The sequence below is a fragment of the Pan paniscus genome, chromosome 6 (assembly GCF_029289425.2).
Source record: "Pan paniscus chromosome 6, NHGRI_mPanPan1-v2.0_pri, whole genome shotgun sequence".
NCBI classification, from domain to species: domain Eukaryota; kingdom Metazoa; phylum Chordata; class Mammalia; order Primates; family Hominidae; genus Pan; species Pan paniscus.
Window position 1 is genome coordinate 116,044,856 of NC_073255.2, and position 16,973 is coordinate 116,061,828.

The following is a 16,973-nucleotide window of genomic DNA, read 5'->3' on the forward strand; positions in this document are numbered from 1 at the left end:
TGCCTCCACCTCCTCAATAGCTGGGATTACAGGTGTGTGCCACCGCGCTTGGCTAATTTTTGTATTTTTAGTAGAGACGAGGTTTCACCATGTTGGCCAGGATGGTCTCAATCTCTTGACCTCATGATCTGCCCACCTCGGCCTCCCAGAGTGCTGGGATTACAGGCCCGAGCTACCGTGCCTGGCCTCTTTTCTCTTTTTTTGAGACTGGGTCTCACTCTGTCGCCCAGGCTGTAGTAGTGCAGTAGTGCGATCTCTGCTCACTGCAGCCTCCACCTCCCAGGCTCAAGGGATTCTCCTGCCTCAGCCTCCTGAAGTAGCTGGGACCACAGGCGCCCACCACCGTGCCTGGCTAATTTTTGTATTTTTTGTTTCGTCATGTTGCCCAGGCTGGTCTCGAATTCCTGAGCTCAGGTGAATCTGCCTGCCTTGGCTTCCCGAAGTGCTGGGATTATAGACGTGAGCCACTGCACCTGGCCTCTTCTTTTCTAATAATTTAATGCTATAAATTTCCCTTTATGTACTACTTTAGCTGCACCCAGCAAATTTTAATGTGTGAGTTTTCGTTTTCATTCAGATCAAAAAGTTTTTTGTAAGACTTCCTCTTGGGAGCATAGATGAACAAGTATAGTTTAATATATTAGTTATAATTAATAATTACTAATAATTGGTTAATATAGTTTAATAAGTATATTGTTTAATTTCCAAGAGTTGGAGATTTTATTGTATCTTTTTGTTATTAAATTTTAGTCTAATTCCATTATGGGCAGAGAACATATTTAATATGGTTTCAATGCTTTTAAATTTGTTAAGGTTTATCTTAGAGCCAGGATATGGTCTTTCTTGGTGAATTATTCCATGTATACCTGAAAGAGTGTGTATTTTGGTTTTGGTGGGTGGATCGTTCTATAAATGTCAGATTTAATTTGTTGATGGTATTAGTTCTTCTCTGTCATTGCCGATTTTTCTGCATACTTGTTCTGTTACTCAGAGAGAGGTTGTTGAAGTCTCCAGCTGTGATTTTTAGATTTGTCTATTTCTCTTTTCATTTCTGTTCATTTTCGCTTCCTGTATTTTGCAGCTCTGTTGGTGCATATACATTGAGGGAGGATGATGTCTTCTTGCTGAATTGACCTTTTTATCCTTTCGTAATGTCCTTCCGTATTCCTTTGTCTTATATTCATAGAGCTGCTCCAGCTTTCTTTCTTTTTTCGGAGACAGTCTCACTTTGTCACCCAGGCTGGAGTGCAGTGGTATGATTTTGGCTCACTGCAGCCTTGAGCTCCTGGGCTCAAGCAGTCCTCCTGCCTCAGCCCCACAAGTAACTGGGACTACGGGTGCACACCACCACACACAGCTAATTTTTGTATTTTTTGTAGAGATGGGGTTTCACCATGTTGGCCAGGCTGGTCTCGAACTCCTGAGCTCAAGCAATCCGCCCGCCTCGGTCTTCGAAAGTGTTGGGATTACAGGCGTGAGCCACCGCTCCTGGCCACGTTGTTTTGGTTAATGTTTGTGTGGTGTATCTTTTGCATCCTTTTACTTTTAATCTACCTGTATCATTATATTTGACATGAGTTTCTTGCAGATCTTATAGTTAGATGGGGTTTTTAAAACTCTGTTCTGAAAAATCTGCCTTTTAATGGTATGTTTAGATCATTTACCTTTAATAAAATTATTGATATTTTGGATTTACGTATACCATTTTATTTGTTCTATTTTTATTTCTATTCTTCCTCTTTTTAATAAATTGAACATTTTTAGTATTACATTTTTCCTTTTCTTTTTTTCTTTTTTTTTTTTTTTACACTGTTCTCTTTGCGTAGTTTTTGTAGTGGTTGTTCTGCGGGTTACAATGTATGTGTTAAACTTCTCACAATCTACTTAGAATCTGTATTTGCATATTTCAGATGGAATGTGGAAACCCTGCTGTCACTTAGGCCTTTTGCCCTCCGTCCCCTTCTTGACATGCTCTTCTATGTTGCATACATGTACACTGATAACTCCTCAGACAGTGCAACACATTTGACTTTCTGTCATCAAACACATTCTAAGAAACTCAAGAGGAAATGAATAGTATTATACAGTTGGCCCTGGAGCAACATGGGTTTCAACTGTGTGAGTGTACTTATAACATGGCTTCTTTTCAACCCAAAACAGATCGAAAGCACAGTATTCTCGGGATGTAGAACCTGTGTATAGATACGGAGGGCTGACTTTTTGTATATGTGGGTTCCGCAAGGCTAACCACAGGACTTAGTATGCACAGGTGTGGTTATGCATGGGCGGTCTTGTCACTGATCTCTGTTCAGATCGTTTCTGGAGTTGTCCCTTGGTTTCCAAGAAGTGGTGGTTCCATAATTTGGATACCATAATTAGAGGCTGCCCAAGTGCTTTATATGAAATGGCATCATATTTGCATATAACCTACACACATCCTCCTGCAGACTTTCAGTCATCTCTAGATTACTTATAATGCCTCATACACTGTAAATGCTATGAAAATAGTTGTTATACTGTATTATTTATTTTGTTGTTGTTGTTGTTGTTGTTATACTGTTATTTCTTATTTGTGGTTGTTTCTGAATGTTTTCTGTCCTGGTTGGTTGACTCTGAGGATGTGGAACTCTCTGATCTGGAGGGCCTCCTGTCCTGTTCTTTTTCATTATTGATGTTCCAGGTTTCCTTCTGGGACCCTTTCCCTTCTAATTAAAGAAATTTAAGTAGCTTTTCTTTTCTCTCTTTTTTTTAAAAACCCATTTTTTTTGCAGGATTCCTTTTATTTTTAAATAAATTCTCTTAGTTTTTTTTTCCATTAAGACTGTCTTTATTTCACACTCATTCCTGAAGCCTATTTTCTCTGAGTGTAGAATTCTGTGTTGATAATTGTTTTCTTTCAGCATTTTAAAAATGTATCTCTTCCTTCCACCCTCCACGGTCTCTCATGAGAAATTTGCAGTCACTCAGATCATTCTTCTCCTAGAAGTACAAGTGGAGCGTCCCTTATCTGAAATGCTTAGGACCAGAAGCATTTTAAATTTCTGATATTTTCAGATTTTGGAATATTTGCATTATACTCACCAGTTCAGCATCCCAAATCTGAAAATTCGAAATCCCAAGTGCTCCAGTGAACACTTTGGGCGTCATGTCAGCGCTCAAAAGGTTTTGGATTTTGGAGCATTTTGGATTTTTGGTTTTCAGATTTGGGATGCTCAAGCTGTAATACATGTTTTATCCCTGGCTGCTTTCAAATCTTTGTCTTTAGCTTTCAGCAGTTTGATTATGGTGCATCTGAGGGTGGATTTCTTCGTGTGTGTGTTTTGTTTTGTTTTGTTTTGTTTGAGACAGAGTCTTGCTCTGTCACCTAGCTGGAGTACAGTGGCACGATCATAGGTCACTGCACCCTTGAACTCCTGGGCTCCAGTGATCCTCCCTCCTCAGCCTCCTGAGTAGCTGGGGCTACAGGCGTGCACCACCACGCCTAGCTAATTTTTAAATTGTTTGTAGAGACAGCATCTCACTGTGTTGCCCAGGCTGGTTTTGAACTCCTGGCCTCAAGGGATCCTCCTGCTTCAGCCACCCAAAGTGCTGGGATCACAGATGTGAGCCACCCCACCTGGCCCAATTTCTTTGTATTTATCCCGTTTTTGTTTTGCTAAACTTAAATCTGTAGTTTTGTATCTTTCACCAAATTTAAGAAGTTTTCAGGCATTCTTTTCTTCTAGTACTTTTTCTGCCCCACGCCCTGTCTCCTCTCCTCCTGGGACTCCAGGGTTAGACCCTGTGTATTCTCTCATAGGTTCTGAGGCTCTGGTCCTTTCTTCCTCCAGGTTTTTTTTTTCTTGCTCTTGTTTGGATTGGGTGATTTCTGTTGCTCTGTCTTCAAGGTCCCTGATGATTTCCTTCGTCATCTCCATTATGCTGTTGAGCCCATCCATTGAGTTGCTAGATTTTGGTTATTGTACTTTTCTTTTCTGAGTTTTGCTTTTTGTCATTCTTCTTATCATCTGTTCCTTTGCTAAGACTTTCCCTATTTCTGTTCATGGTAAGAGTGTTTCCCCTTAGTTGTAGGAGCATTTTTATAATAGTCCTTTTTCAGATAATTCCAACATCGGTGGTACCATGACACTGGCACCTGTTGATTGTCTTTTCCCAGGTAAATTGAGGTGTTCCTGGTTTTTTGTATGTGAAGTAATTTTAGCTTTTGGATCCTCCTATCATGTTAGGCAGTCTGTGCCATGTTTAAATGCTGTGAATCATGTTGATATTTTTATCTTAGCAGGCCTTGACCCGGTGGGTGCAGGCCACAAGTTCCAAGCAGCCTTCTGTGGGCTGTGGTTTCAGTGTCAGTTCCCAGTTCCCCTTTCAAAGCCTTCGCTGTGCTGTTTGAACCTGCCCCACGTGTGTGCCCCGCACCCCACCCCGGTCTCCCCTGAGGTTCATTTTCAAAGCTTGGGTGTGTTCAGAGTCAGATCTACCACACACAGCCCAGGAGCCCCCCAGCAACCTCGTCGGGTCACCTTTTTGAGCTCCTCCCTCTTCTGTGATGTCCCTGATACTTGCAGTTCTTTGGGCCTCTCCTTTCTGGTCCCCTAGCTAGAAAGTTGAGGCTTTAGTTACACGATGTGCCATACTTCCTGCAATCGCACGCGCATCTGGAGCTAAGCAGTGGGAGGACAGAAGGGAAAAAAACCCAGCGAGGGTCCCCTCCCGCTCGGGATCACAGTCCTCCAGTGGAGAGGAGGCTTCATGGCCCTCAGGATTATAGGCAGCTGTTGCCCCAGGATTGCTTGAGACTGGAGAGCAAGAGAACAGAGAAAAGAAGAAAGCTGGAATTCCCCCTTCTCTTTCTGAGCATCAGAAGACCCCCTTCCTGCTCCAAAGCCAGAACCAAGGGCTTCTCCCGGAGCACTGTGTCCAGGGCGGTGCCCACTTTGGATTCCGGGCTGACCTGAGTCCAGGCGGGGGATTGTGGAGGAGAAGCCGACACACTTGTTGCTGGCGGGTGGCACCTTGAGCACTGCCGCTCGTGCCCGCCTGCCTGCTGCTCTGCGCTTCTCTGCAGCCTCAGAGGGCTGCTTCATGCCTCTGCCGAGGTCAGAGCTGCAGGCAGAGGGAGAGACAGGGCCTAGTGTCTGTCCGTCCTCCCAGGCCCGGAGCCGCCCTTGTCTTGAGACGCTTACTTCTCAGTCGATCAGTCTGATGCGCCTGCCAGTGGGGAAGCGGTCACATGGGGGGTTCCCGTGAGCAGGCCTTTGCTGACAGGAGTTTCTGTTTGACTTTTCAGGAGACCCCAACCAAAGAGCTGGGGCCCTGTGGAGGAGTGGCGTGCGGCCCGGACCTGAGCGGCCCAGTCCCAGCCTCAGGCTCTCCCTACCTGAGCAGGTGCATCAACTCCGAAAGCTCCACCGACGAAGAAGGTATTTCACGTCATTGTCTAGTTTTAAAGGAAACTGAAAAATTGAGTAATGTAAAGGTTTTTTGAGGGTAACTTCCCATGTTGCTTTAATGACGCCCCCTGACATGGGCACAGAACTGCCATCTGCCAGCCGGGCCGGGCTGTGTCTTCCAACCTGCAGGGCGCACCTGCCCAGAGGCTCCCCCTCTCCCTCATCACGCAGTGATAAAAAGGGTGGGGTTTTATTTTTTATTTCTAGGTGGTGGCTTTGAGTGGGATGATGACTTCTCCCCAGATCCTTTTATGTCAAAGACAACAAGTAACCTGCTCAGCTCCAAGCCTTCTCTCCAAACATCCAAGTACTTTTCTCCGCCGCCACCGGCCCGGAGCACGGAGCAGAGCTGGCCGCACTCGGCGCCTTACTCCCGGTTCTCCATCTCTCCCGCCAACATTGCCAGCTTTTCCCTCACACACCTGACCGACTCGGACATCGAGCAGGGCGGTGAGAGGCGCCGCGTGCTGGGGATTGGGAGTGCAGGGTCGGGGGTGGAGTGCTGCAGCTGGGAGACGGTGGTTTTGCAGGCCTGATAATCTCATGTCTTCTTCACATTTGCCGAGTAGATTACAAACTCGTTTTTATAAAACTCCCATCATCAGCTGGGTGCAGTGACTCCTGCCTGTAATCCCAGCTACTCAGGAGGCTGAGGTGGGAGGATCAGTTGAGCCTGGGAGTGTGAGACCAGCCTGGGCAACATAGTGAGACCCCATCTCTAAAAAAAATAAAAACTAAAAAATTAGCTGGATGTGGTGGTGTGCACCTGCACTTCAGCTACTCAGGAGGCTGAGGTGGGAGGAATGCTTGAGCCCAGGAGTTCAAGGCTACAGTGACCTATGATTGTGCCACTGCCCTCCAGCATGGGTGACAGAGCAAGACCCTGCCTCTAAAATAAATAAATAAAACTGCCAGCATCCTGAGTGTGCTCTCGGGGCCATGCCCCCTGCCTGTTGTGGTCACTCTCAGGCTCGTTACCGGCCACCCTGTGGGGCCAGGCTGAGGCAGAGGGGCTCTGGGTCCCAGGAACGCCCAGGCTGCGCGCCATCTCCTCTTTTTCTCCTGTGGCTGCATAGTCCCCCCTCCGCACTCTGTCTCCTCCTTTCCCAGAGAGAACCTGCTCTTCAGCAGGCTCGTAAGAGCACTTGACCCCTGGACTTGGGACCAGCCCACATGCCCTCTGGTGCTGCCCCTGGAATGTTGGTTTTGCTGCTGAGTCTTGGTCCTGGTGTGGCTCCCGAGGGTGGGGTGGGGTGAATGGGCAGGGGCCGTTTGAAGTCGAGGTATCTGAACATAGGGAGCTTTCTTTCCCCGTCACTAGATTGAAAGATAAAGGTTAATAGGCTCATTTTTTGATTGGAAGTTTACAGATCAAATAATAAATATGGAATACAAAGAGGCTTTATTTGCCTCGGCGCTAGGCTTCATTTGTGCCGATTAGATAACACCTGCTATCTGCCAGTCTGTCGGGGCAGATGTGTGGATCCCAGCTGACTTCTTCTGCACCCTGACCCTTAGCGCCCAGCGGGCATTTGAGCCTAGCAGATGTGGGAGAGTCAGGCAGGGGCTGCTTCCGAAGGAAAGGACAGGAAGGGCCGCTCAGGCGGTGCTGGGCTCAAAACACCCGCTTCCGCTCCTGTGGTGCAGCGCACATGCCATCCACGCCATGCCTGTCTGATCATTTTAAAAACCCAGCTTTGTCGTCTCGCTTCCTCTCTCCTCAACAGGAAGCAGCGAAGACGGAGAAAAGGACTAGGTGGCTGCCAACGCGCACGCTCGGGTCCGAGGCTGCTCCCCTGGAGCGGCGCCCCTGCGCCCTCAGCCCGAGCAGCGACATCCACTCGCCATTTGCTGACATGAGATTGGGAGGAAGAATCCAGAGGTGAAGAGGGAGACGGCTCTTAGCTGCGTTCAAGGCGGGGCCCTCGGGAGCCCAGGTGCAGAGCGAGGCCGTGTCCAGGAGCCGGCGTCCCTCAGTGCACCGTGCACCCGCGGCCGCGGCCTCCCAGGCAGTGCTCATGCGCTGGCCGTCGGGGGAGGCAGGGGCACAGCCTCCATGTGCGCGCGCGCGTGTGGAGCTGTGTGCACCGCATGTGTGCTTTCCACAGGGGCGTCTGCCTCCACGCCTGCACATCCCGGCACACGTGTGGGCACCACAGAGGACACGTGAGGGGAATGGTCACCAGTGAGCCATATTTATTATTTCTAGAGAAATCACGAACTGCTTTCTGTAATTGCACTGTGGATAAATGTTCCGAGAGTCTCCATTGTTGTACAGGATCTTCAATTATTCGAGGAGAATGAGGCAGGTCAAGCCGATGCTAGCCACTAGTTTGATTTTTTTTCTGTTTTATAGTTTGCGCTGCATGGTACTTGTGAAGCTTAAATATTTTGAGTGTTCTACTGTGTCTAGGATTGTTGGGATTGTACATATGGTACTCTTTCATAAATGATAAATGATTCTGAATGTTAGTGTTTTATGTTCATATAGGAAATATTTTCATTGAGTCCAAAATACCACTGTTTTGTTGATGGAATTGAATGCATTTTTGTCTCTTCTTGATGAAGCGGCTTTGCCGCAGCAAATGAGGCTTCTCTCTGAGGAGCTGAGAGGTCTTGCAGCCTCTCCTTGTCATTCTCCCACCCCACATCCCATTTTTTAAAGCCCTTTTGGTAAAAACCAACAGGTTGTGGCCGCAGACCTCAGATGGACCCGGCCCATCCCTGGGGACGTGCTGGCGTGGCAGGTCCAGAGAGCTGCACCCTGCACGGGGCACCGCACCGCTTCCCTCCGCGCAGCTCTTCTGCCTGGTTTTCGGAGGCCAGGCTGCTGGGAAGCTTCCGTTCCCGTCAGTCCTTCCTTCAAGAAGCCGGGGAACTCAGGCAGACTCATCTCCGCAGAGCACACCAGCCGTGGGGGACCGTTCGACTTGATGATGTGTGCACACTTCAGCTGGTGGGGACTTGAGCTTTAAAAAAACCTCCACAGCCGAATCTTCTCCTCCGAGCCACTCCACGTCACGTCCAGCTGGGCCTGGCCAGTCTGTGGTTATCCGTGTGGGATGAGATAACACCACATCCTGCAGATGTGAAGGGGGATGGACAAGGGACGACGGCAGAGCATCAGCAGCCGACACATAGTTCGGGTCGGGGCCTTGGGTGGTCCTGCATGGCCCGGGACTCATCTCACGGACCCTCCGTTCTGCATTAAGCCCCAGGTTCTCTTCTGGCTTTGAAAGGGCCCGAGTGCTCCCAGTGTAGCTTCGTCATATCGGCACGAGCCCCTGTGGTCATGGGCGACCTCACACCTCCCTCCCTGAGTTCTGCTCTGACATAAGGAAGTCCTCGGTGGCTGGTGCAGCGCGGCTGTGCTGTGCTGGGGAGGCAGCCGTTCCTTCGGGGGTCCTCGGGCCTGCAGTCCCCTCATACTCACCCTTCACCCAACATATTTTCCGGTGCTGATATGTTTCCAGACTCCAGCGCAACCTGGGGTGCTCTCCAGACCCTTGCAGGGGCCGCCTGGGGTACACGGAAGGAAGTTGAGTCCTAGTGCAAAATGCAGGCGGACGTTGCCAGAGAGTGCGCAGCAAATGACCTTCATTGCCAGTTTCACCCCACTCCTCTCATTTTTTATACTAAGCAATAACTTTCCAAAGCAAGAAGTTCAGGATGGAGAGAGTCCCCTCCTGTGTAGGCATGGGGTGGACGCGGTGCCCACCTGGGCTGTGTGGGGAGCACCACTGTCTCGGGATGCGCGAATTTTTTTTTTTTTTTTTAATTAACAGGGCATTAGAAGATGATTTTGCCAAAATTGTCATGACTCTGAATTCTTGCTGTGGGGACTTCCTGAGTTTTCTCAGTTTTTACATCTAAGATTAGTCTTGGCTGAGGAGAAATGAGACGTGATTATACTACTTTTTCAATTGCAGGTTTAAGGAGTTCAGATTTAATGACCAAAGTCATGCAGATCATGGAATCTGTCGTCGTCTTATACAGTGTCAGCCTCGAGTACATTTATTGACCTTTTGGGGCTGTCAGTTTTCCACTAGGATTAAGATTTTGGCCGGGCGCGGTGGCTCACGCCTGCAATCCCAACACATTGGGGGGTCGAGGCGGACGGATCACTTTGAGCCCAGGAGTTCAAGACCAGCCTGGGCAACATGGCGAAACCTCGTCTCTACTAAAAATACAAAAAAAAAAAAAATATATATATATATATATATATATATATATATATATATATATATACACACTAGCTGGGGCACATAGTGGTGTGCACCTGTAGTCCCAGCTGCTTGGGAGGCTGAGGTGGGAGGATGGCTAGAGCCCAGGAGATGGGTGTTGCAGTGAGCTGAGACCATGCCACTGTACTCTAGCCTGGGTAACAGCCAGACCCTGTCTCAAAAAAAAAAATTTTTTTTTCATAACATAATTCCCATTTTTATTTATTTTGAGTCACTCATAATTAATTGCCAAAAAAGCATTTTATACATTGAGTTGGGGGGTAGTGGATCTTAGTGTGGTGTTGCATGGAGGGGCGAGATTTTATATTTATAATCAACATGTGGGTTAACATGTTTTTTTGAAATCCAAGCAGTACACAGGAAATTTAAGTAGAATAAAAATTGCAGCCCATTTTTGAAATGTCAGCATGTGCTGTGTTCAGTTCAGGTTTTTGTTGTTTGTTTTGTTATTTTTTAACTAATAAGTTGGTTATCAGTGGTGGGTTTTCAAAATGTACTTGTTCTAATAAGTTGTACAATGAAATAAATCAGTGGCATTCTCTAGATAATGTGGGGGAAGGTTAGAATATTTTCTGGCCTTCTATGGGGTAGCAACCCAGAATCAATCTGAATTAGTCCTATTTTGGTGGAGTTTGTACATTTTAAATCCTATAACAAAAATAATCTAGTTTTCATTTCCTTACTAGCTAGATGCGAATTTGTCTTTTTGAATGACCCTGTCAATAAGCCAGAAAGGGCAACCCAGAAAAAGTGCTCCCCACATCCTTCTGAGACTTGGCCTGTGTGTGTGGACGAGAAGCCATTCACCGTAAGGGTGCAGAAAGCTCGACCAAGCCGAATTGCAAACAACGTTCGTTCTATATTTAAATGTACAGGTTCGATCGTTTCTATAGAAATGGGTTTATCTAAGAAAAGTCTTGGTTTGTCTTGCTGCTGTAAAAGGCCTTTCCAAACCCCTCCTTTTATTCCTGTTTCCCGAAATAGGGTATTTGTAGAGTTAAGGACCTACTGCATGTCTGTCCCCAGGGCCCCGGTGGAAGGAAGGCAGTGCCTGCTCTTCCTTGACTCAGCCCATCATCTGAAAATTCAGAAGTGAACCAAGGGTTAGACGCCAGAGGTTGGGCTTCTGTTAGAGTGGCTTCAAAACATGAGCCTTATGGGAAGTAGCCTTAAAAAAAGAATGGGTATACGCAGTGACTTCCGATGGAAATCTCCAAAACAATATTCCTAAGTAGCAATGGGGTTGGCTCAAGTCTTTATTAACAAAGAACATTCTCTTTCATCTATAAAGAAATTCTTAAAGATGCATTGACAGTGTTGAATTACCAACAGCCTGTGAAGATCAGTTTGACCGGTGTGGACACGTGCTGGTTAAGCACTCAGGCCTACGTGGGCCGAGCGGGATCTTGATCATGGGGCTGGTGTATGGATCCACCGTCGGATTCCGTCTGCAGAGGAGGACATAGGGGGCTGTCACACCCACCAGGCCTCCCTACTGTGCTTTAACACAGGCAGAAGAGGTTCATGGCAATATAACAGTCAATGAACTTTCAGTTTAAATTGTGTACATTTTTAAATTGTAAGATTTTTACTGTATATTGATGCATAGTGTGATTCAATAAATTGCTTGTAATTTAAAAACTATTTAATATTCAAAATAAATATAGTTATATATTTATAAACTCTGTTGGCCGCGTTTCTTCTGTGGTTTGTCCACCGTGCAAGGGCCACCTGGGTGGGTGGCCTGGCCCTGCCCTGCTGTGAGCGCCCGCAGCCTGTGTTCCAGGCCCCTGCCCTGGTCCCTCTGGAGCTTGTGTGACAGACCTAAACTCCCCGCACTCCTGAGGACATAAAGCTTTGTATAACCACTGGAAAACCAAACCTGTTTAGTGTTCCTGCCACCTTGAAGCATGTCTATAAACCATGCCTTTGCACTCATGAATTTGGGAAGCATTTTCGTTTCCAAGGACCTCATTGGGCCCAGCCTCAAATGAGCTTTAGGCCAAGAGAACTAACTAACCTTGGCTCCAATCTAGCCTTTCTGTGCCCGCCCCCCGCCCCACTATGGCCCCTCTGAGTTCCCACCCAGAGGTACTGAGACAGAGCAGCGAGACCCATGAGTGTGGAGCCCAGGCCTGCCAGCCAGCGTGACACTCACCGCACCCCTAGCAGCCCCGAATAGTCCCTGAGCAAGATGCTGCTTTGGCTGGGCGTGGTGGCTCACGCATGTAATCCCAGCACTTTGGGAGGCCGAGGCGGGTGGATCACTTGAGGTCAGGAGTTGAAGACCAGCCTGGCCAACGTGGAGAAACCCCGTCTCTACTAAAAATACAAAAATTAGCCGGGCGTGGTGGTGCATGCCTGTAATCCCAGCTACTCGGGAGGCTGAGGCAGGAGAATCGCTTGAACCCTGGAGGCGGAGGTTGCCGTGAGCCGAGATCATCTCGCTCCATTGCACGCCAGCCTGGGCAGCAAGAGCGAAACTCCGTCTCAAAAAAACAAACAAAAAAAACAGGCGTTCCCATGGACTGCACACCTGCCCAAGGAGCCCCCAACCACCACCCCAACTCGGGCTCCGCCCCCAGCCCGTAGGAGCCCCAGGTTCCCCTAAACATCCCGGGCGGCGGGGCGGGGGATCCCCTGGGAGATGCCCGCGTTTTCGCGGAGCGGCTCGTCCCGGAGTGCTCCTGGGACTTGGGATCTGTGTGCTGAGCCTGAATCGGGGCTGCCCCTCCGTCCGGCGGCTCCCAGAGACCTGTTTCCCATTGGCGGAATGGGCCCGGGCCCCGCCACGAGTGGAGAGGCCGGGCAAGGAGGATCGCGGGAGGCATGGATGCGGGGGTGCTGTGTCAGGGGGAGGGTCGGGGAAAGCGGGCGGGGGGAGGCTGTCTCGGGCATGGATATGGGGTAGGCGGGTGGGGAAGGCGCGAGTGGAAATTGAGGGGGAGGATGGGGAAAAGCAGGTTGTGGGGAGGCTGTCGGGGGACGGGAGTAGGGGAGGTGGGGACGCAGGCTGTCTTGGGGGGGCTGTAGCGGGAGAATGGGGAGAGACGAATGGGGGGAAGCTATCTCGGGGCGGTTGGGGGGCTGTCGGGGGAGGATGGGGAGAAGCGTGTGGGGGAGGCTGTCGGGGGAGGGTGGGGAGAGGCGGGCGGGGGTGGCTGTCTTGGGGGACGAGGGTGGGGGGGCAGTAGGGGGAGGATGGGGAGAGGCGGGCGGGGGAGGTTTTCTATCTTGGGGGCGGGGCGGAAGCTGGGGGCGGGGCTGCGCGGCCACCTGGTCCCGGGGTCCCGCCCGCCCGCCCGCAGGTGCCGCCACTGCTGCCCAGCGCCCGCCGGGACACCCGGACCCCGGCCCCGCCCCGGCCCCGCCCCGAGGGCTCATTTGCATGCGTCCGCGGCCCCGCCCGGGGCGGCTAAAGCGACGTGTCCTTGTCCCCCGTGGGCAGCCTCGGCGCGTGTGGCCGCGGATCCCCAGGTAACCCGGGAGCTGGGAACTCGGGTGGGGCCGCGGGGAGGGGACCCAGGGGCAGGACCTGGCGGTGGGGTTGTGGGGGCTGTGGGGAAACCCGGGTGGGGGACTTCTGGTCTGTCTGGAGGCTCCAAGGGGCCCATCCACGTGGTGGGATTGGGGGCTGCCGCCAGGCCCTGGCCATTGCCGACCTCTGACCTCCACGGCTGCCCCATGTCCGCAGCGGTTCTGGCCCCAGTGCTGTCCCTGCACGTGTCACGTCCAGCGGGGCAGGACAGTGAGAGCCTGGTGGCTGGAGTCACTGCCCGCCCACGGGATGAAGAAGTCAGTGCCGCCTCCGGCAGAGGCGCCCCCTAAGCTAGGGTGGGAGACGCATTCTAGGCAAAGTGTCAAAGGTCACCGAGCTCAGGAGGCACTCTGGGGGCAGTGAGGGGCATGAGCCAGAGGAAGATCTAGGGGTCAGGGTGAGTCATCCTGGGGGAAGGGGGACGCAGGGACAGGGACAGATTCCAGAGGTCTGTTTGAGGTAAAGCAAGGGCGTGGGTGTGTGTGGGGTCAGCCCAGGGCTAAGCGTGTGAACGGAAGGACCTCCAGTCGCAGAGCGCCAACCCCTGCCCCTGGTACCATTGCTGTCAGCAAGGAGGAAGCTGCCAGGGACGGCACCCCAGCGGGTCCCCTGGCCATGTGGGGTGACCACAGAGTGTCCTGTGTTCTGGATTTCAGCTCCAAGGGCCTCACCTTCCTGCCGCCACCTCCTAGGACAGCCAGTCCAGGGCCATGAAGACCAAGAACCGGCCGCCACGGCGCCGGGCCCCGGTGCAGGACACAGAGGCCACCCCCGGGGAGGGGACGCCCGACGGGTCCCTGCCGAACCCGGGGCCAGAGCCGGCCAAGGGTCTGCGGAGCCGGCCGGCCCGGGCCGCAGCAGGGGCTCCGGGCGAGGGCAGGCGCAGGCGTCCAGGACCCTCCGGGCCCGGTGGCCGTCGTGACAGCAGCATCCAGCGGCGGCTGGAGAGCAACGAGAGGGAGCGGCAGCGGATGCACAAGCTAAATAACGCCTTCCAGGCCCTGCGTGAAGTCATCCCCCACGTGCGCGCGGACAAGAAGCTCTCCAAGATCGAGACGCTCACGCTGGCCAAGAACTACATCAAATCGCTGACGGCCACCATCCTGACCATGTCCAGCAGCCGCCTCCCAGGCCTGGAGGGGCCAGGCCCCAAGCTCTACCAGCACTACCAGCAGCAGCAGCAAGTGGCTGGGGGTGCGTTGGGGGCCACGGAGGCCCAGCCCCAGGGCCACCTGCAGAGGTACTCCACGCAGATCCACAGCTTCCGAGAGGGCACCTAGCGCCCAGTCCTGGGTGGGGGTGGCGGTGGCCGCGGCTGCCTGGCCTGCTCCTCCCAGCCCCAGTCCCTCCAAGCCACGAGCCCCAGATGGGTGGTGACACCCCACAAGGACACGGCCTCAGCGGTTCCATTTTCCCCCGAAAATTCAGCCACTTCCCTGGAGCAATTTTTCCTGCCCCGCTGGGGACCAGCGAGTGGCCTAGTTGCGGCTGTGGCCCTGGACAGCGGCGTGAGGCCCAAACCTCTAGGTAGGGCCCAGTTGGATCCTGATTTTTCATTGAGCCAGGCAGTCTCAGCCCTAGTTGAAAGGCCTCCTTAGCCTTAGAACTAACGTCTCTTCACCCTGACTTCTGGGCAAGGGGAGATCCCAGGAAAAGGTTTACCTGCAGGTTTTCCAAGGCCAAAGTCCCAGCAAGGACCCCCTCTCCAACCTTTGTTATAGGGCTACATGGGGCCTGGGCTCAGCATCCTCATTTGGGGTAAACTGAGGCCCGGGACAAGCCCGGCAGAGCCCAAGGCCGCTCGGGGAGTGGGGCCAATCAGAGATGATTGGAGCTGCCAGAAACTCTAATCAGATGACCTCCAATTCATCCTTAAAAGTTGAATGGTGGGGAGGGGCTGGAGTCTCTTCCTCCCTCCTCCCGAGTTGGGGCTCCTGGATGTGTTGACTCCAGGCTGTGCCTGGTTGTGGAGGGTCTGGGGCAGGGTGTGAGGGGTGCTGTGGAACTGGAGCAGGAGACAGGGCTGGGTGTTCCTGGTGCAGCCCTTCTGGGCATGGGAGAGAAGCCCCAAGGCCCTGGGTTGCTCCCCAAGAGCAGCTCTGAGGCCTCCTGCTCAGCCCTGGCCTGTGTGGGGAGCGAGTGTGCCCCCCACCCAGCCCCTGCCACCACCGTTACTTATTCTCACTGATGTGGGGTTATCATATAATTGGCACCATGCTGTCTGTAGGACATTACGACGTGCTTGGGTTCTGGTTTGAGTTGGCAGCCCGTTGGGTCTCTCTGCCTGGTGGAGCCTTGGGGTGGCAGGTACGTCCCTTCCCCCGCCCAGGTGCTTCATCCTCATGGCCGGGCCTGGTGGCTTGGCACGTCTCTGCTGCCCCAAGCCCAGCTTCCTTCTGCTGGGCGTTCCTGCCCCACTGGCTCTGCCGGACTTGGCTACTGGACTCTCCCCTCCCTCATGCCTCTGCCCAGAGATGTCCCAAAGGCCCTCAGGGCCACGCCGGGCCAGGGATGTGGCTGCCACAGCTGAGACCAAGGGCTCTGGCTGGCCCGTCCCCACCAGGTGGCCCTGCCCTCCCCAAGTTGGGGGTCGTGGCGCTTGGGGTCAGGCCTAGCCATGTAAGGACACAGGTAACACCCTGAGGATCTGGCATTGGCAGCTTCAGGCCTAACTTTCCTGGTCAGGGCCCCTTAAGGTGGCCCGGGCACATTGGTTTCATTTCGATGAGACTTTATCAGAGGCCTGGTCTGGTCCTGGCCCTACCGCCCCAGCTGTCCTTCAGCACAGCTCGGGGTGGGGACTCCAGGACGCTGGGTCTGCCCCTTGGGAGGGGCACTCTGGAAGGTCAGGGTGATCCACAACTGTGAGCTGAGGTTGGATGCAGCTGGGAGCTTGGGACAGAGAGAGCCCAGGGCTCCCCTGCTGTGGGGCACCTGCCCAGCGGGGACACGAGATGACAGAGACCTCCCCGGTGGGGGGTACTCAGGTGCTACGAACATGGCAGCTCTTGTTTCCGGCTGAGCCATGGCCAGAGCAGGGCTCAGTCTGCCCCTGAACTTGCTGAATGGACGGACGAGCTGAGCCTGAAAGCCCAGAAGAGCCTCGGTCCAGAAGACGGAGACTCGGCCCGGTGTCCAGCACAGCCCAGGGCTTCCTGGGGGGCAGCAGGAGGGCCTGGGGGTCACCGCCTTCAGGACAATGGCCCCAGTGGCTCTTTCTTTCTGCCCTGAACTGGCACCTGCACCTCCTCTGCTTCCTAGAGGGTGACCTGGGCCAAGCCGCCCAGTCCTTCTTCCCCTGAGGCCAGAGGGGACGCCCCGCGGCCACATCACACGGGATCCTCAGCAGCCACAGTCTCGCTTCGGGGTGTCCAGTGTTTCGAGAAGGAGAGGGGACAGGGGCCAGGTCCACTCCCTTGGCCCTCCTCTTGGACCCCAAGGCCAGGCCGGATCCTTTTATCCCGTGGGGAGCCCCTGCCTCGGCCATCGGGATGAGGTCCCTCAAGTCCCTGCACAAGCAGGTCAGAGACCCACATGCCGTTCCTGGGCTACCCCACGCGCCATCCCCTGGGGCTGTGGACGCACCCACCCCCCGACAGACAGGTGCCCTGAGAGCTCCGAAGGCGTGATCCCCATCCCCACCAGCGGAGAAGCCAGAACCGCGATTGTTGCATCTGGGAAAACCCAGCTGGAGCCGAACGGCCCGTGCCCCCGCTGTAATTGTGCTGAAAATGTTTCTCA

The 16,973-nt window shown here is 52.8% G+C and overlaps 2 protein-coding genes across 4 annotated transcripts in view; both read left to right on the plus strand.

The window, feature by feature from the left end:
* The window catches only part of LMTK2 (lemur tyrosine kinase 2), a 102,765-nt gene extending 91,389 nt beyond the window's left edge, over nucleotides 1–11,376 (plus strand). For all 3 annotated transcript variants that reach the window (XM_003815695.5, XM_008968678.4, XM_034963625.3), the window contains 3 exons: nucleotides 5,288–5,420; nucleotides 5,658–5,900; nucleotides 7,178–11,376. In XM_003815695.5, the coding sequence (XP_003815743.3) occupies nucleotides 5,288–5,420; nucleotides 5,658–5,900; nucleotides 7,178–7,206 (405 nt within the window). In that variant the 3' untranslated portion in view covers nucleotides 7,207–11,376. The remainder of the gene's footprint in view (nucleotides 1–5,287; nucleotides 5,421–5,657; nucleotides 5,901–7,177) is intronic.
* Nucleotides 11,377–12,972: 1,596 nt separating this feature from the next.
* On the plus strand, nucleotides 12,973–16,936 carry BHLHA15 (basic helix-loop-helix family member a15). The gene is made up of 2 exons (XM_003815696.6): nucleotides 12,973–13,171; nucleotides 13,889–16,936. Exon 2 carries the CDS (start codon nucleotides 13,943–13,945, stop codon nucleotides 14,510–14,512), a length of 570 nt encoding a protein of 189 aa, XP_003815744.2. The 5' UTR covers nucleotides 12,973–13,171; nucleotides 13,889–13,942; the 3' UTR covers nucleotides 14,513–16,936.
* Nucleotides 16,937–16,973: the final 37 nt, after the last annotated feature.

Bases quoted from the DNA above. Each gene is read 5' to 3' on its own strand.
- BHLHA15 (XM_003815696.6), top strand. From the start codon at position 13,943: ATGAAGACCAAGAACCGGCCGCCACGGCGCCGGGCCCCGGTGCAGGAC.